The 15,977-nt window shown below is 46.1% G+C and overlaps 1 protein-coding gene across 1 annotated transcript; it reads left to right on the top strand.

The window, feature by feature from the left end:
• The first annotated feature begins 6,115 nt into the window (after positions 1-6,115).
• On the top strand, positions 6,116-13,199 carry LOC109289940 (myeloid protein 1-like). Its single transcript, XM_019506247.1, has 7 exons — positions 6,116-6,222; positions 7,920-8,016; positions 8,993-9,138; positions 9,721-9,897; positions 10,716-10,857; positions 12,103-12,254; positions 12,941-13,199. Exons 1-7 carry the CDS (start codon positions 6,177-6,179, stop codon positions 13,132-13,134), a joined length of 954 nt encoding a protein of 317 aa, XP_019361792.1. The 5' UTR covers positions 6,116-6,176; the 3' UTR covers positions 13,135-13,199.
• Positions 13,200-15,977: the final 2,778 nt, after the last annotated feature.

The raw sequence follows: 15,977 nt of genomic DNA on the forward strand, positions 1-15,977 counted from the left end.
CAGGCTAGATGATCTGTTCAGGTCCCTCCTGACCCCCGCTACTATGAAACTATGAAGTGATGCTCATGACTCTTAGCCTAACCCCTTTTAATGCATTAATTATGCATCTATGACCTGGTTCAGCCTGAGACCCACAGCTTCATTGTTTGCACTTCAACATGGGGGTGGGTTGCCCATGCAATCCTGAAGAGAAAAGCCCCATGGCTGGTGTCGCAGAGTGGAAGGCACAACCTGGCACCCCCCTGCTTACCAGCACGCTGCACCATGGGACGTGTCAGAGCCGCTCCACCATTGCAAGGGAAACACTGGTCCCTGGCTGGAATAATGACCTCTTTTCTTGGAGAGCACCAGGCTTTCTTTCAACTTAAGAGCAATTTCTACTACCCCCAGCAGCTCCTGTATTTTCTTTGAAAAGCTTATAATCAATACTCACATCCCAAGACATCAAGAGGGGTAGCAGGAGCAAGCAAGTAAAGGAGAGAGTACATAGGCTTGGCTCATGTCCCCATGAATGCGAACCTCAGTATCCCAGCTCTACTTGGTTAGCTTCCCTCCATTTTCTGTACCTCTCTCTGTCCCTTGTGCTGCAGGGGAAGGTGTGACACAAGAATTGCTCCTCAGGAGCTGTGCAATTTTTTGGGTGATTGTCCCATTTCCTTCTGCTGTTCTGTACTAAGTGGTGAATTATTTTCTTTCAAAACCAAACCTATCAACAGTTATATTTTTTGTTAACATCCCCTTTGCAGAATCTGTGAATATTGCTGATTCAGGGTGCAAAGTTCTTCCTATTCAATTTTGACTGACCAGGATAACAGGCTAACCATTTCCTGAGCACAGTGAAGAGGTACACTGTATTTTCACTTGGATTTGATCCCAGAGCTCAGGTCAAGGAACTGAGAAATGCCAGCTCAGACTGATCACTTTTGCTGGCTTGTTTTCCAACAGTAATCAAGAGGACTAAATTGCATAAATTCTCTTGAGGCTTTTAAGTCTGCCAGAAATGTGTGCTCAAGTATATATATATACATATATATACACATAGATATACATATATATGTATACACACACACATATATAAATATATATATATACACACATACATGTGGCTAGAGGGTCGTACCCAGAGAGTGGTAGTGGATGGGTCGGTATCGACCTGGGAGTAGGTAGTGGGGTCCAGCAGGGCTCGGTCCTTGGACCGATACTCTTCAATGTCTTCATCAGTGACTTGGACGAGGGAGTGAAGTGTACTCTGTCCAAGTCTGGGATGATACAAAACTGTGGGGAGAAGTGGACACACTGGAGGGCAGGGAACAACTACAGGCAGACCTGGACGGGTTGGACAAATGGGCAGAAAACAATAGAATGCAATTTAACCAGGAGAAATGCAAAGTGCTGCACCTGAGGAGGAAAAATGTCCAGCACACCTACTGCCTATGAAATGACCTGCTTGGTAGCACGGAAGTAGAAAGGGATCTCAGAGTCCTAGTGGACTCCAAGATGAACATGAGTCATCGGTGTGATGAAGTCATCAGAAAAGCTAACTGCATTTTATCGTGCATCAGCAGATGCATGACAAACAGAACCAGGGAGACAATACTTCCCCTCTATTGGGCGCTGGTCAGACTGCAGTTGGGGTACTGCGTCCAGTTTTGGGCGCCACACTTCAAGAGGGATGTGGATAACCTGGAGAGGGCCCAGAGGAGGGCCACTCGTACGGTTAAGGGCTTGCAGGCCAAGCCCTACGAGGAGAGACTAAGGCACCTGGACCTCTTCAGCCTCCGCAAGGGAAGGTTGAGAGGCGACCTTGTGGCTGCCTATAAATTCATCGTGGGGGGTGCAGAAGGGAATAGGTGAGGCTCTACTCACCAAGGTGCCTCTGGGGGTCATGAGAAATAATGGCCACAAGCTAGCAGAGAGCAGATTTAGACTGGACATTAGGAGGAACTTCTTCACAGTTAGAGTGGCCAAGGTCCGGAATGGGCTCCCAAGGGAGGTGGTGCTCTCCTCTGCCCTGGGGGTCTTCAAGAGGAGGTTGGATGGGCATCTGGCTGGGGTCATCTGAACCCAGCACTTTCCTGTCTATGCAGGGACTCAGACTCGATGATCTATGGAGGTCCCTTCCGACCCTAACGTCTATGAATCTATATCTATCTATCTATATATATACACACACACACACACATACATATATACACACACACTTTTTTTTTTCCTGAGAGAACATATATTTCTCCCATATATTTTTGAGGCCAGATTTCTGGAAGAAGTGCATTTGGGTTTATTAGAAGTAAATATTCTTGCAGCAAAAAACCATCCAGCTGCATTTGTCTTCTGAAGAATGAAGGTAAAATATTGAAAATTGCTATTTCTTAAGAAAATAGAAAAGACCTGGCCCACATGCAGGAAGATGTCTTTGTTCAGATGAAAAGCAAAGTGGTAAAGGAAAACTAACTTCTAGGAGCATACTGAAGCAGGCAACTCATTTCTAGTAGCATACTGAAGTCAAAATCAGGTGCTCTTCATGTGGTCATGACGACTTGATAATCAGCATCTACTTCAACTGAGGTACAAGGTCTAAGCAAGCAGTCCTACCAGGAAGATGGAGCACAGTCAAGTTTCTATGTATGATGACTCAAGGAGAAGGAAATTATGCCTTATGGCTTGAAGTAGTGTTTATAGGCGAGGCCAGGAGAGAGCAGGGGACAGGCATTTCAGCTGAGGCAGACAGAACAATATTATCTTTCTGTTCTGATGAGGGCTGAGCCTTTCCCCCAGACTCAGTTGTTTTCTCTACGTCCTCCTTGTACCTCTGCCCATGTCCTCAGACCAACCTATACTGGCATTTCCAAAAGAGCCTGTGTTCCCAAGTCAAACCAGAGCTGTGTGTTACACCGGAAGATGAAAGCGAGGAGTGGGGGAACCACTGGAGGATTTTGTGGATGTTCTCTCAAAAAAATGTCCACAAAAGTGCATACGTTTTGGCAAAAAAGAAATGCAAACCTCTAGAACTCTTGCTTCAGAGACGATACCTTTTATTAGACCAACTAAGAAATCACACAAAAAACCATCTTTTTCTGTAAGCTTTCAGGCACACGTGCCCTTCCTCAGGCTCAGGGAAAATTAAAGCTGGTAAAAAGTCCCCGTAGGCAGAAAGTAAACTTCATTTTTGCACAGAGGGAGCTGAAGCTGGGAGTCTGTCCCTCTGGGTCCAAAGAATTTTTTTGATCATGAGCTGGAAGGGAGCTTCAAAAGGAGACTGCTCCATTTGTACAGGTTTCTTCTAGTCAAACCATCACATCTCAACCACAGTCAATTATACGGTTATCTGCTCTCAAGGAAAAGTGGGATAATTGCTGAGCCCAGGCATGCATTCGCTTGCCTTCCAACTTTTACTTCCAATTTGTAAAATGTAAACCTGTGCGTGTGACATTTCTTAACAGACTTTACAAGCCCTTTTTGTTTCTGACCAGGAATTTCTTGGCAAATTATGCAAGGTGAAAACAGGCTGCCATTGGGTGCTTCATAGGCTGCAAGAATACAGGCACGAAGGGAGGCTTGCATGCTTTCACCTTACGAGAGCTCCAGAAAGTCTTCTCTTCCCTTGAAATTGCGAGAGGCTGCGTTAGTCAAGCCTGCAGGTTACAACATTATATATATATACAATGCCAAAACATTTGTAAGCGTGGCAGTATTGTAGAACGGTCTCGAAACCATCCAAGCAGGTAGCTATCGCAGAGCTCTCAGGCTCATTCAAAGTCTCTGAACATTGATACATACAGCACATCCCTTGCCTTCCTACAACCTCCTTTAGAAGTGTGTCTGGAAGCCCCCAGCAGCCGAATCCTTAACTGGAGTAGCACTAGCCAGCTATGATCGGTTACTTCCATGCGGCTTAACTTTTCTCCTCCACCCGAATGCTCCCTGGGGATTTCCGTGCCATTGGTCCTTAGCTCTGCCTTCTCATACACCCTCAGGATTTGCTCCTTTTCTCCCAGAAGAGATATTATTTTAGACCAAAATAAAAAAAAGTATGGCTTATTTTTTCAGCTCAGATTGACTTCTACTCAAGGCCACTTGAACATCCACTTCAGAATCAGAATATTTTCCAAATGTCATCTTCATAAACATTTGTTTCCCTACCCTCCATGCCTCTACTTTAGCTTATATTGTGTATGAGTCCTAACAGTATCCTATTTTGAGAGAACAAAAGATTTAGCAGACATCTATCCCAACCAGAGACGACCTGAGCAGGGTGCGGAGCCCCGGGTCTGGACACGAGGAAGCCAGTGGTGGGGAAGTGGTGGTGCTGAGCAGCCAGACGTGAAGCCGGTGGCAGCGTGGTGTCGCTGCAGCTGCTCTGCCCAGATCTGTGGGGCCCCCCAAAGTGCAGGGCCCAGGGTGGTCACCCCAATTCGCCCCCCTCTAGGGATGGCCCCGATCCCAACACTTGCTGTGCCTAGTTTCCTATAAATCAGAGACCTCAGGAAAAATCTCCAACATTCAAAAACTTGTCTAACTTTACCCCAACTATATAGCTGGTCCAATAAAAGATAAAATAAAAGATATCCTAAGAAATCCTTGCCTTTTGCATACTTTCTGGACCATCATGGCTACAACATCTCTTTTACACTGCCTATCTGAAGTTAGCTTCTCTACTGGAAAAGTCATTGTGGAGGTGGCAGTAGCTGGCTATCGTTTTATGTCAAACATTTTAGCAATGAATTTGTTGTCCACATCTCCATCTTATGGTAGAAAATGAGCAAGACAGGCTGAACAACTGTAATATGGTGATGTGTAGATGAACCAAGTATAGAGAAAGAGTGAGCTACACAGCAACATTGCCTTGATAGCACAACATGCTGCTATAAGATGAAAATGGAGTAGGGTGTGATTTAGTATTTTTTTCCTAGTATAAGCCTCTAACTGGCCACACTACTCCACCCCATTTGTCCAAGCACCTCAACACTGGGTCAAGAAGAACTCCTCTTCCAGCAGTTGTTAATAGTCCCCAAGTCCAAGCTTTTCATTAGCGTTCATTAAAGATGCTGACAATGGGAATAACGTGTTATTTAAGGCAAAGATGTGGTGGGGCTTGTCCATCCTGTTGGCAAGGAAAATGGAAAACTTCACACTTTCATTTCAACTGGTCAAAGTCTGTCTTAGATTGCAAGTCTGGCTGCCAAAGAGAACAGAGAATCATCCGAAAAAGCCACATTAAAAGGCTGTATAAAACCCCTCAAACTGTATGCCCCCTGAGAGGGAATACCCATTGACCTACACCCCCGGAGCAAAACAACCAGTAACGTAACCCAGACAGGACAGGACTCAGCCCCTTTACCATCCCCTAGTGCTCATGACTTGTAGCCTATCCCTTCTTTACTCACTCAGTGCACATCTGTGACGTGTTTACACGTGAGCATTGAGCAAATATACACCATCATCTGAGACGGAGAGGAAACAGGCAACGACCCGACAGCAGAATTCAGCCATCTATGAAGTGCTGCCCACAGGTTACACCCCGGAGCTCCTGTAGCAGCGGGCGGGTGAGCAGCTGGCGGTCTGGCATCACCACAAATGTCCTCCAGAAAGCAGCAGAGCTCCTAAGCATGTTTACAGTACCCCCAAGCAACACTAAATTTACCCACTCGATGTTTTGTGACTCCAGTGGAAGAGTGCTAATGGACACATCTCAAAGGTCCCTCCCAGCCCTAATGTCCATGAAATCTTAGAGCAGGAACAAAAGGAACAGAGTCAGAGGCACAATCTGATTATCCATAAAGACCCAAATGGACATCTGGGTCCTCAGGGCTTGGACACTATGCTTTGGGCTCCCATGCACCTTTTTACACCTCTCCCGGCCTGCTCAATGTTGGGGAAAGATATGGCGCAATTGCAACTCCTCGAGAGCTGTGCAATGGGGCAATTGTCCCATTTCCTTCTGTTACTGTGTGCTAACTGGCGAATTATTTGGTGTCGCAACCAAACTGATCAACGGTTATATTTTCTGTTAACGTTCCCCCTTACCTAATTTGGGAGCATTACAGGTGCAAATGCCTGCTCAAGTCTGGTTGGCTAAAGAGAACGGCCTAGCCCCTGCTGGAAGGTATAAATAATGAAGAGGTGCAGCACACTGTGTCTTTGACCTGGTCAAAGATCAGAGGTGAGACGGCTACAAAATGTCAGCCCTCAAACTGATTGCGCTTGCTGGTCTCGTTTCCATTGGTAAGTCAAGATTTCTCTCTCATATTATTACTGCTTTAGTAGACGCGCATTTGATTTAAATGTTTTTGCAGCAATACTTAAAGTGGCATATGCCTATGAAGGGTAAATGGAAAATATTTCTATCAGAGAAACTATAGCCACATATATGTGCATCAGTTCTGCCAGAAATGTGGAGTCAGAGCTTTATCACAATAAAAGGGTTTAACGTAATGCCATGTTTACAGCCAAATTAAGGTCCTTTGCTTAGTTTCTCAGACTAAGAACGCAGCTGGATATGGTCAACCAAGTTGTTATCTTTGCTTTGTTTCTAGAGGAATGTGCCATTGGTTTGTCTAGTCTTATCCACTCATGGAAACTGAGGCTGGGGGAACCAGAGGGATAAAACATTTGTGCAGTGGCAAAAGTATCTTTCTAAGGGTTGTTTCCAAATGACAAGAAATTCTTAATCTAGCTAGATATAAGCATCTCTGACACCACTGGGGTTCTAAATCCTATGAAAGTATCAAAAGACCACTCTTTTTGGGTAGGATTCAGGCATAAATGCTCATTTCAAATTGAAGCAAGCCTCCCCTGTAGTAACAAAATACACATTTTGGTAGCATGTCACTGGAGTTCAGCATGAGGTTGTTGTCATCCTGCACAGCCAGGCTCCTTTCCTCTGAATGCTGAGGTTTGGAAATAGGGATGGCATAACCTAGCTCCAGACCACAAACAGGAGCTCTGCCTTCCTTACAGACTGGGGGTTTTTTGTGTGTGCTCCCAAGGGTAAAGGCAGCACACTCTGCCCTGGGAAATGTTTCTGTCACTGCATTACAGCTGTTAGTAAGATCCACTCCACTAGCTTTCACTCCAGGGGTCCTGGGCTCTCCACCTGTGAAAAAGCAAGTGAATAGGGGCTGAGAAATGATAATAGAGATGGAGCAATCATCTCTGCAAAGAAGATCTTTTGGTCTAGGAAAGAGTTGGGGATGTGACTACTCTTCTTCCATGTCTCTCACACTCTTAAAAGCTTACCCTTCTCTGAACAACGTGGTCCCTAAGGTGCCACCCTGCCCTGCTTTCTGCCTAATGACTTCCTTGTAGCAAAAAATACAAATACCACTTTCAAGCTGCAAATTCACAGCTGAGTAGGTGAATAGTCCTGAGAATCAAGGATACTAGGAAACATGGAAAGGGAGAAAGCTGCCCTCATACAGGGAGCATCTCAACTTACACCTCTGGTGGAGTATTATTTGGGTGAATTAAGCTTTCTTTTTATTAGGCCAACCTGATGGGGAACTATAGACTTTTGAGATCACATACACACGTCTTTCAATTCTAGAGCCCACCAAATGCTGCAGGCAGCATAGGCTTCTTTACAAATACTTAGCAGCACCTAAGATTTGAAATACGGAGCAGGACCACATCATACACAGCAGTGAAGAAACTACCAAATGATGGCCCCTTTCCCAAAGATGTTACAATTTAGGTAACGCATGATGATCCCTTTTAAAATCATACTGATTGCACAAGATACTCTCATAGTGAGACCTGTTCAGGATTGGTTTTTTTTTTTTTAAATCCCTATTCTACTTGTTTCCATTGAATTAAGAAAGAAGAATACATCTAGAATAAGTCTTTTCCATACAGTCATTTAACGTTTCTTTGTAGACAACTGTAGAAGACAGCTGAATTTTCTTTGCTTGATTCTTTAATAGTTGCTGCACAACAATGGGGACCTGTTTGTGAAGGGAATCCCACAAATAAAATCAGAGGCTGTGATAAGTATGGCTGTGGACACTTTGGTGCTCCAAGGTAACATACTGAGAAATCAGGGAGGGTTTGGCATTGGACTTTTATCATGTTCACTGTTGTCCCCTACATAACAAAATGTTTACATGGAGATGAAAGACTGTGATGAGCCATTTCTAAGTAATAATTAAGGCTTGTGAAACCTGCTGAAATTACAGCCCTGCAGACTCATTCAGAGCCTGAGCAGTGGCAACATCCTTCCAACATCAGTTCTCCCTCTTCTGTTCATTTTCATGAGACTGGTAGAAAGTATTCCTCTTCGTGGCCCATCCCTTCTGCCACACTAGGGTCTAGCAAGTGCTTCTGTGGCATTTCCAATGAAGTCTATTATGGGGGCAGATGCCCAACCCTGCGGAGCTGGACAGAGGCCAGCGGGCGACTTCTTGTCAAAACCTCTGATGTCCTGGGGCAAGACAGGACCAGGTGGTAAATAAATATGAGATGGTCTCTGTATCCCCTTTCCCAGCGATTAAGCCCCAGGCAGTGACCAGCTCCTGGCCCAGATTCTCAGCTGGTAGAGATCCACATAGCTCTATCACAGATGGGGGAAAAACGTCTGCCGTTTGACACCGTCCCTCTCAGGTACGAGGGGACAGTCTGCTAGCATCTAAAATCTACTTGGAGACACTAACAGTAGAACTGGTCCAGATATTTCCATCTAGGATCATAGTACTGGTCCAGAATCACCAATTTCACCTGGAACAAAATATACTGTTTCAGTCTGAAAATTAGTAGTTTGGGGGTGGGATCTTTCCAAAAGCCTGAAAAATTCTATAGCAAGATTTTCAAAAAATGCGAATTTGGTAGGAAACAGCATCCAGTTTTTACCAGTTCAAAAGAACAGATGGAGGTTTACAGTCACTAGAAGTGGATTTAAAGTAGCCAGCTGTTCCATTTCAATTGCCGTACTAGACATTTCAAACTCTAACAAGCTAAAAATAGCAACCCTAGCTTTGCTTCATTACTTCCACTTTTTCAGAAAGGACAGCAAAGGAGGACATCGTGGAGTGGATGTCATCTGCCATGATGGATCGCAAATTATGGCTCCTTTCGATGGGGTTATTACCAAAGTGAACATCTATATTCATGGCAGCACGCATGAAGGAGTTGAAATTCGTGGGGGAGGTAAGCAACATTATCCAACCTTTCAAGCACTGGTCAAAAACGAACATCACCTATCATTCTAAACCGCTTAGAGGGCTATGGAAAAAGCAAATGGTTAAGAAAGCTGAAAGTCCAGCTGAAAGTGTGTCAGTGTTTGGTTAACTAGGCCAATGCTTATGTTGGACTTTGAACTGTTTCTGTATCTGAACAGATGTACAACAGAACAGGGCAACACGCTCCAACAACAGGACTGGCAATGCAGTCCTTTTCCTCTACAGCTCTCCAACCCGCTTGATAAAACAACAGTTACGACTCAATTGGAAAAAAAATAATAGTCAAAATAAAGTGTCAGAAGAGGACACTTGCAATAGGCTGCATTTCATTTTGCTTTGAAAAGCATGTTTGGGCCCCTCCCATAGGTCCAATAACCTCAATGGCTTGATTACTGCTGACTTGACTACGTGTTTAAGTGCAGGCACGCTTTAAGTACGGCTAGCTCTAGCAGTCAGGATAATATCCTGAATAGATACTGCCTGGGTGGATACAGCTATTGAGACAACAGTTTCATGTTGCTTTTTTCTTCCTAATCTCATTCCTTTATAGGCTTCTGTGTGAGACTGCTGCCTGTCCGCATTGCTGTCCACATCAAAGCCGGCAGGGTTCGGAGGGGAGACGTTATTGGAAGAATGCTGAACATGCAACAGGAGTTTCCTGGTATCATCTCTCACATCCATGTTGAGAACTGTGACTACTCGGATCCCACTCCTAACCTTAGACCAGGTAAATATGAACATACCCCCTTCTAAATTAAACCATCCCGGCCTCCACAGGCAAGCTGGGTTTTCCTCTCAGAAATAGCCCAGGCAAATGCATCATTTGAGGGAAGGAAAATGAGTTTTTTCATACACACCATATTACAATCATCTCAGCTTAGGGCTTACAGAGGAGTATTTGCTCTCCTTGGATGCTCCCTCTGCCTTTTCCTTACTGGAATATCCACTGCCTTCTGCCACCCCTTCAGCGCATATTCTCCAACATCAGAACTAGATAGCGCCCTCACTTCCTCCATCAATTAGCTCTCACCGAAGGCTGAGTGGTACCACGGCTACTTACAAACAGCTGAGCCTTTGGGGGAGCAAATGCAGGAGCCCCATTCAGGGAACAGGCTGTCGTCGTGCGGGGCGCTACACAGAGTCCTTCCACAAAGAGATTAAAGTGCGGGTCAAGGAAGGCTATCCTTGCAGAGTCTGTGGTAAACCGTTCGTCTATAAAACCAACCAAATATCGGTAAAACTGTCATCTTAAGTGTGCATCCTCCTGAAAAGAAATGCCGCCCAACAGACAGAATAAAATAGTGCTTCATTATATATGAACATAAATATTCATTTCTTTCTGCTTCAAATAAAGGAAGAAAACGAAAGGTCTATTCATTGTGTGGGACTCATATTAGCCACGCGCCCTGGAAGGTGACATGTAACACAGATCACTAATGAACCCCAGTATTTTCTTCTCTCAACTCCAATATTTGCTGAAAGATAAAACAATTGACATTCTCTTGAGACAGGATAGAAAATTCATTATTATTCTTTTTTAAACAGTGCCGCCGTCGCCGCCGTTGCCGCCGTCGCCGCTGCCGCCGCCGCCGCCACAGTTTGGATGGGCTGCTGTGTGTCAGAATAATCCTTCAAACAAAATAAGAGGCTGTGATAGCTATGGCTGTGGATATTTTGGTGCTCCAAGGTAACATACTCTGAAATCAGGGGGTTCCGGCTATTCAGCGGTGTCCCCCTAAAGCAATATTTACATAGAAATAAATTTGCAAGGTAAATGCTATTTTAAAAGGATTTAAGACTTGCAAATTGTGTCAGAATGGGCAGCACCACACAGGAAAGCAGGGCTGGAAGGGACCTTGGGAGGTCATCTAGTTCAAGCCCCTGTTCGAGGCAAAATCATCCTGAATTAAAACACTCTTGCAAAGCATTTATTTAACTGCAGAAGCATTCACAAAGCCTGAACAGGGGCAATGCCTTTCCAACACTTCAGTCAGCTTCCTTTGTTCATCATCATGAGAAATAGTATTTTCTTCAAGGCCCATCCCCTCCTTTGCTGTCTCTGTTAAACCGAGGTTTAAAAGGTGCCACCTCCAGTGAAGACAGTCATAGGGTCAGGACACCCACCCCTTTGCACTGTGCCGAGACCAATTGAAGGATTTCAGTTCAGGATCTCTGATGCTAGTGTCCCTGAAGTAGGACAGGACCAGCTGGCAAATAAACAGGAGATGGTCTGTGCATCTCACTTCCCAACGCTTGAGTTGACCAAGCCATGGGCCAGATCCTCCTCTGGGGTAGATGAACATAGCTCTGTGGACTTTTGGGGGGCTGCGCTGACCGACAAGGGATTTAAGTTCTGCATTCAATTGCTTTATGTCTCAGATGTGAATGGGCAATCTGATATCATTAAGAAACTGCATGGAGATGTTGACAGTAGAACCAGTCCAGAAATTTCCATCCAAACTGCTTTTCCTTTTTGATGGAAAATGGCTTCGCCCCACTTTCTCCTCCTCCCACTTTGAGAACATTTATTTTTTCCTCTTGAACTGTGTTTTAATAAACCCCCAAAAAAGGTGAAAACTGCCCACCTTTCTCAGTCAAAACACTTCCATTTGGGAGTCTATTGTGGGGTTTTGTTTGTTTGGGGTCTTTTTTATTAATTCGACTTTAGAAAGTTTCATTAAAAGTTTTTTGTTTTAAATTTCATAGAAAATGAAATCCATTGGCCAGCTCATTATGAGTTGATAGAGTTTTACAATGTGTAAAACTGCAGAAACTACAAACATCATTGCACCCTTTACTAATTTTGATACACAGAGTAGTAGCCCTGCTATGCTCTTTTAGGTGACCCATATATTCTATGGGAATAGTCTCGTTTGCTGAGGAAAACTTTTCTCTGCACTCTCTCATTACTTTCATGTGTATATATTTTCAGAAAAAATGGTAAAGGAAGACATGCAGGCGTGGATGTCATATGCCATGATGGATTTACAGTCTATGCTCCTTTTAGTGGTCAACTTTCTGGTCCAATCAGACCATTCAGCAATGGTAATGCCATTGACAATGGAATCCAAATTGAGGGAGGCGGTAAGCAACCTTATTGAACCTTTCAAGTGTTGGCTCATAAATAATTTTGTCCATCATTCTTAACTGGTTGTGCAGCTACAGAAGCAGTAAACACTTAACAAAACTCAGGCAAGAATAGCATAACTACTTGGTTATGCTGTGGTTATGCTACCCCAAAGCATGTGTTGCACATGGAACAGTTTTTGTTCCTGTATTTGAACCCAAATACGACTACTCACTCCTAAGAAAAGAACAGGTTAGAAAGTCTTCAACAGTAAGATTTGCAACACCGTCTTTTTCCTCTACAACGCTCCACCCAGCTTGATAAACAGAACAAAAATAGGACCAATTTGAGAAAAGCCAAATCTCAAAATGTCAGAAGAGGACACTGCACTATGCAGAAATCAGGTCTTCTACCAAAAGTATCTCTATTGATAGAAGCACAGAAAATGAGGGTTGGGAGGGACCTCAGGAGGTCATCTAGTCCAACTCCCAGCCCAAAGCAGGATCATCCCCAACTAGATCAGTCCCCCTTCTGCAGGCCAAACCACCTCTAATTCTTGAAGCTACAGACTTGACTATACTTACATTGCCACCACTAGCATGAGCGCTTAGGATAATTTATTGAAGACTTCAGGGTAGACTCAGCCATGGAACTGATAAGTCTAATATCCCTTTCTGTGTGGGGGGGGTCCACTGTATTGCAGGCTTCTGTGTGAAACTGCTGTGTATCCGGCCTGACACCTACAGTGGCTACGTCAGGAAGGGGCAGCGTATTGGAAGAATGCTGCCAATGCAGCAAGTGTTCCCTGGTATCACCTCTCACATCCATGTTGAGAACTGTGACCGCTCGGATCCTACTTTTCAACTTACAAATGGACAACAAGGACAGGAAACATAAATGGAAACACACAGTATCTGGAAATGACTAATTTCCAAATAAAATCATCTCAGCATCAAAAATGAGTTGCATTTCCTCATTGCTTATTTAAATGTTGATCAAGTAAAAGGAAATGTCATACATGCAGAATAACATTTAATATGAAATAGTGGACAACACAAAGCTGTAAACATCACTAAGTGTAGAATACCAGTACCTATTTTCCTATGACATCATGATGTCAGGGTTTGAGAATGAGTGATCTCACAGGTATTAACTTATCCCTTTGCAACCTTTTTGCTGTCATAACCTGCCTTAAAAGTGCCTCTCAGTCTAACACATAGGTGGAAACTTCCCTCTGGCTGCATCTACATGTGTTATTAATGTGATGTAGGCTTACTGTGCAGTAAGTTACTACACAATAAGCGAGCCCTGGGAATGTGTTTACACGTGCACTCTGTAGGGAGCAGTTTTGCTCCTTACAGGAGTAAGCAGATCCAGGCCTGCTCCTGCCATACTCTTCCCCCTTGCAGCAGCCAGGGGGAGCTGCAGACTTCAGCTGCAGCTCCCAGGGTGCCAGAGGACTCCTGGGCAGGACAGGCTGGCAATGGTCTCCAAGTGGGGCAGGCTCAGACTGGTATGGGTTGGTGTCCAGGGGAATGATTTCAGTTTGGCAGGGGTTTCTAGGGGTGCAGGCTCAGCTTGGCATGAGGCTCGCAGGGGGACCAGCTCACTTTGTTCTGGGAGCCTGTGACTAGTGCGCCATGGACACTCCCTGCCATCCACCCCAGAAGCAGCAGACAGGGCACTGTGTCCATGAGGCAATTGCGAACCACCTCCTCCCCCACCCTCTGTAGTAGGGCACTTGGGCAGCTTCCCACAGCCCCCAGGCCCACTGCATATCCCAAGGCCATGTGCGCTCTGGACAGTTTCCAACCAGCTGTCCAGTTATTTCCCTTCACCACAGCACAATGCCTCCCACCCTCCCTTCTCAACAGCAGCCCCTGCCAAACGTCAATGCCCACCACCCATAAAACACCCTCCTCTCTATGCAACTATTTACAGAGTGTGGTTGATAGTGTCAGAGGGGAACAGTGGGCTGAAGGCACCTACAGCACAGAGCCTGGGCAGAGGCACCTGGCACCCTGTCCTCTGGTGGCACCACCGTGGGTGTGGACAATATGGCGAGGCCAGTGGATTGGGGGCTTGGCTAGGGACTCAGGCAGGCACTACCTAGTAGGGCTGCGTGAAGTGTCGGTCCTTGATTCAATCTGGCGGCGATTCGGCTCGATTCGGTGGCCAAATCTCCAAACCCAAATAGAAACAGGAGACCCTTTAATCTCTCCAAATTGATTCAGAAAGATTTAGCGATTCAGACAGAGACACAGCTGTACATGTTTTTTCTACATACCTCAGGCAGCTTGTGAATGCTGCGATGCTGGGGCGGATGAGCATCCTACTGGAGCACAGGGGGCTCCTCAGCGCGCTCAGCAGCAGACCCGGAAGTGGACCAGAAACACTTCCAGTCCACTTCTGGGTCTGCCGGGGAGTGCGCTGGGGGTCCCCCCCGGCTCGGTGACTGGTGCCAAATGGGGCTGGGGGGAACCCAGGGTCCCTCCATAGTCAATTGCCAAGCAGGTGCACTTGGCAGCAGCAGCAGACCCAGAAGTGGACTGGAAATACTTCTGGTCCACTTCCAGGTTTGCCGCCGAGCATGTGGGGGGCCCCTCTGCACTCCTGCGGGAAGATCCATCTGCCCCACCATCGCAGTGTTCACAAGCCGTGCCTGGTACCTCGAGGTATGTAGAAAAAACATTTAAAGCTGTGTCTATGGCCAAATCACTGATTCTCTGAATAAGTATCGAATCTTCAGATTTGGCCAACTTGAATTGGGGACAGTGATCCGAATCAAAAAATTGAATCACTGTTCCTGATTCGGGTCGAATCCGAATTGAATACGGCCCGTTTCACACACCCCTACTGTCCAGCCTGCTCTCGCTCCTCCGTCATAGGGCTGGGGCCAGCAGATGGAAACGGCCCAGCAGCGGCTATCTCCTGCTCAGGAGCCACATGGCAGGCGAGTGGTGCGCAGGCCAGGTGAGGGGCCTGGCTGTGGGGTACTGGCCACTGCAAGAACCACTAGACCTTCTCCTCCGGGGCAGGGGGTCACTGGACACTGCAGGAACCATGAGACCTTCTCCTTTCAGGCAGGAGCTGGGGCCAGGGCTGGGGGCAGATGACATGAAAGTGAACACCATGTCCATAATGGTATCTAGCACCCAGGAGTCCTCATCCGAGGACTCCACTGCCCCGGCCACCATGGCTACCTGCCACTCCTGGGCCTCCACCAACCTCTTGAGGAGAGCAAGGTGCCTTTTCTCAGTGGCAAGGAGCTGCTCCCCGAAGGTGCAGCCCTTCCAGTCCCTCTCCCACTCCTGCAGCACATCCTCAGTTCATCTGGCCCACGAGTTTGATACCCTGCTGGAATTCACCATCCAGCGCAAGGTGGCAAAGGCCTGCAGCAAGGCAGCAACCCTAGATTTCAGGAGGGCAAACTTCACCGAGCTAAGGAGAATAGTCAGGGAAGCACTGAGGTCCCAGAGGGGAGGGGAGCCAGGTGTCCAAGGAGAGTGGTCACTCCTTAAGGAGACGATCCTCCAAGCCCAAAGGGAGGTAATCCCAACAAGGATCAAAGGGAGCAGGAGGGCACACAAGCCCCCATGGCTCACCAAAAGCATCCGGAAATGTCTCCTAGCTAAAAGGGAGGCGTACACCCAGTGGAAAAGAGGGGACATCACCAGGGATGACTATACTGCAGTTGCTCGGGGATGTAGGGGGGCAGTCAGGAAGGCCAAGGCAGAGAT

Source organism: Gavialis gangeticus, unplaced genomic scaffold, assembly GCF_001723915.1.
Source record: "Gavialis gangeticus isolate Ggan-Ray unplaced genomic scaffold, GavGan_comp1, whole genome shotgun sequence".
Taxonomy (NCBI): domain Eukaryota; kingdom Metazoa; phylum Chordata; order Crocodylia; family Gavialidae; genus Gavialis; species Gavialis gangeticus.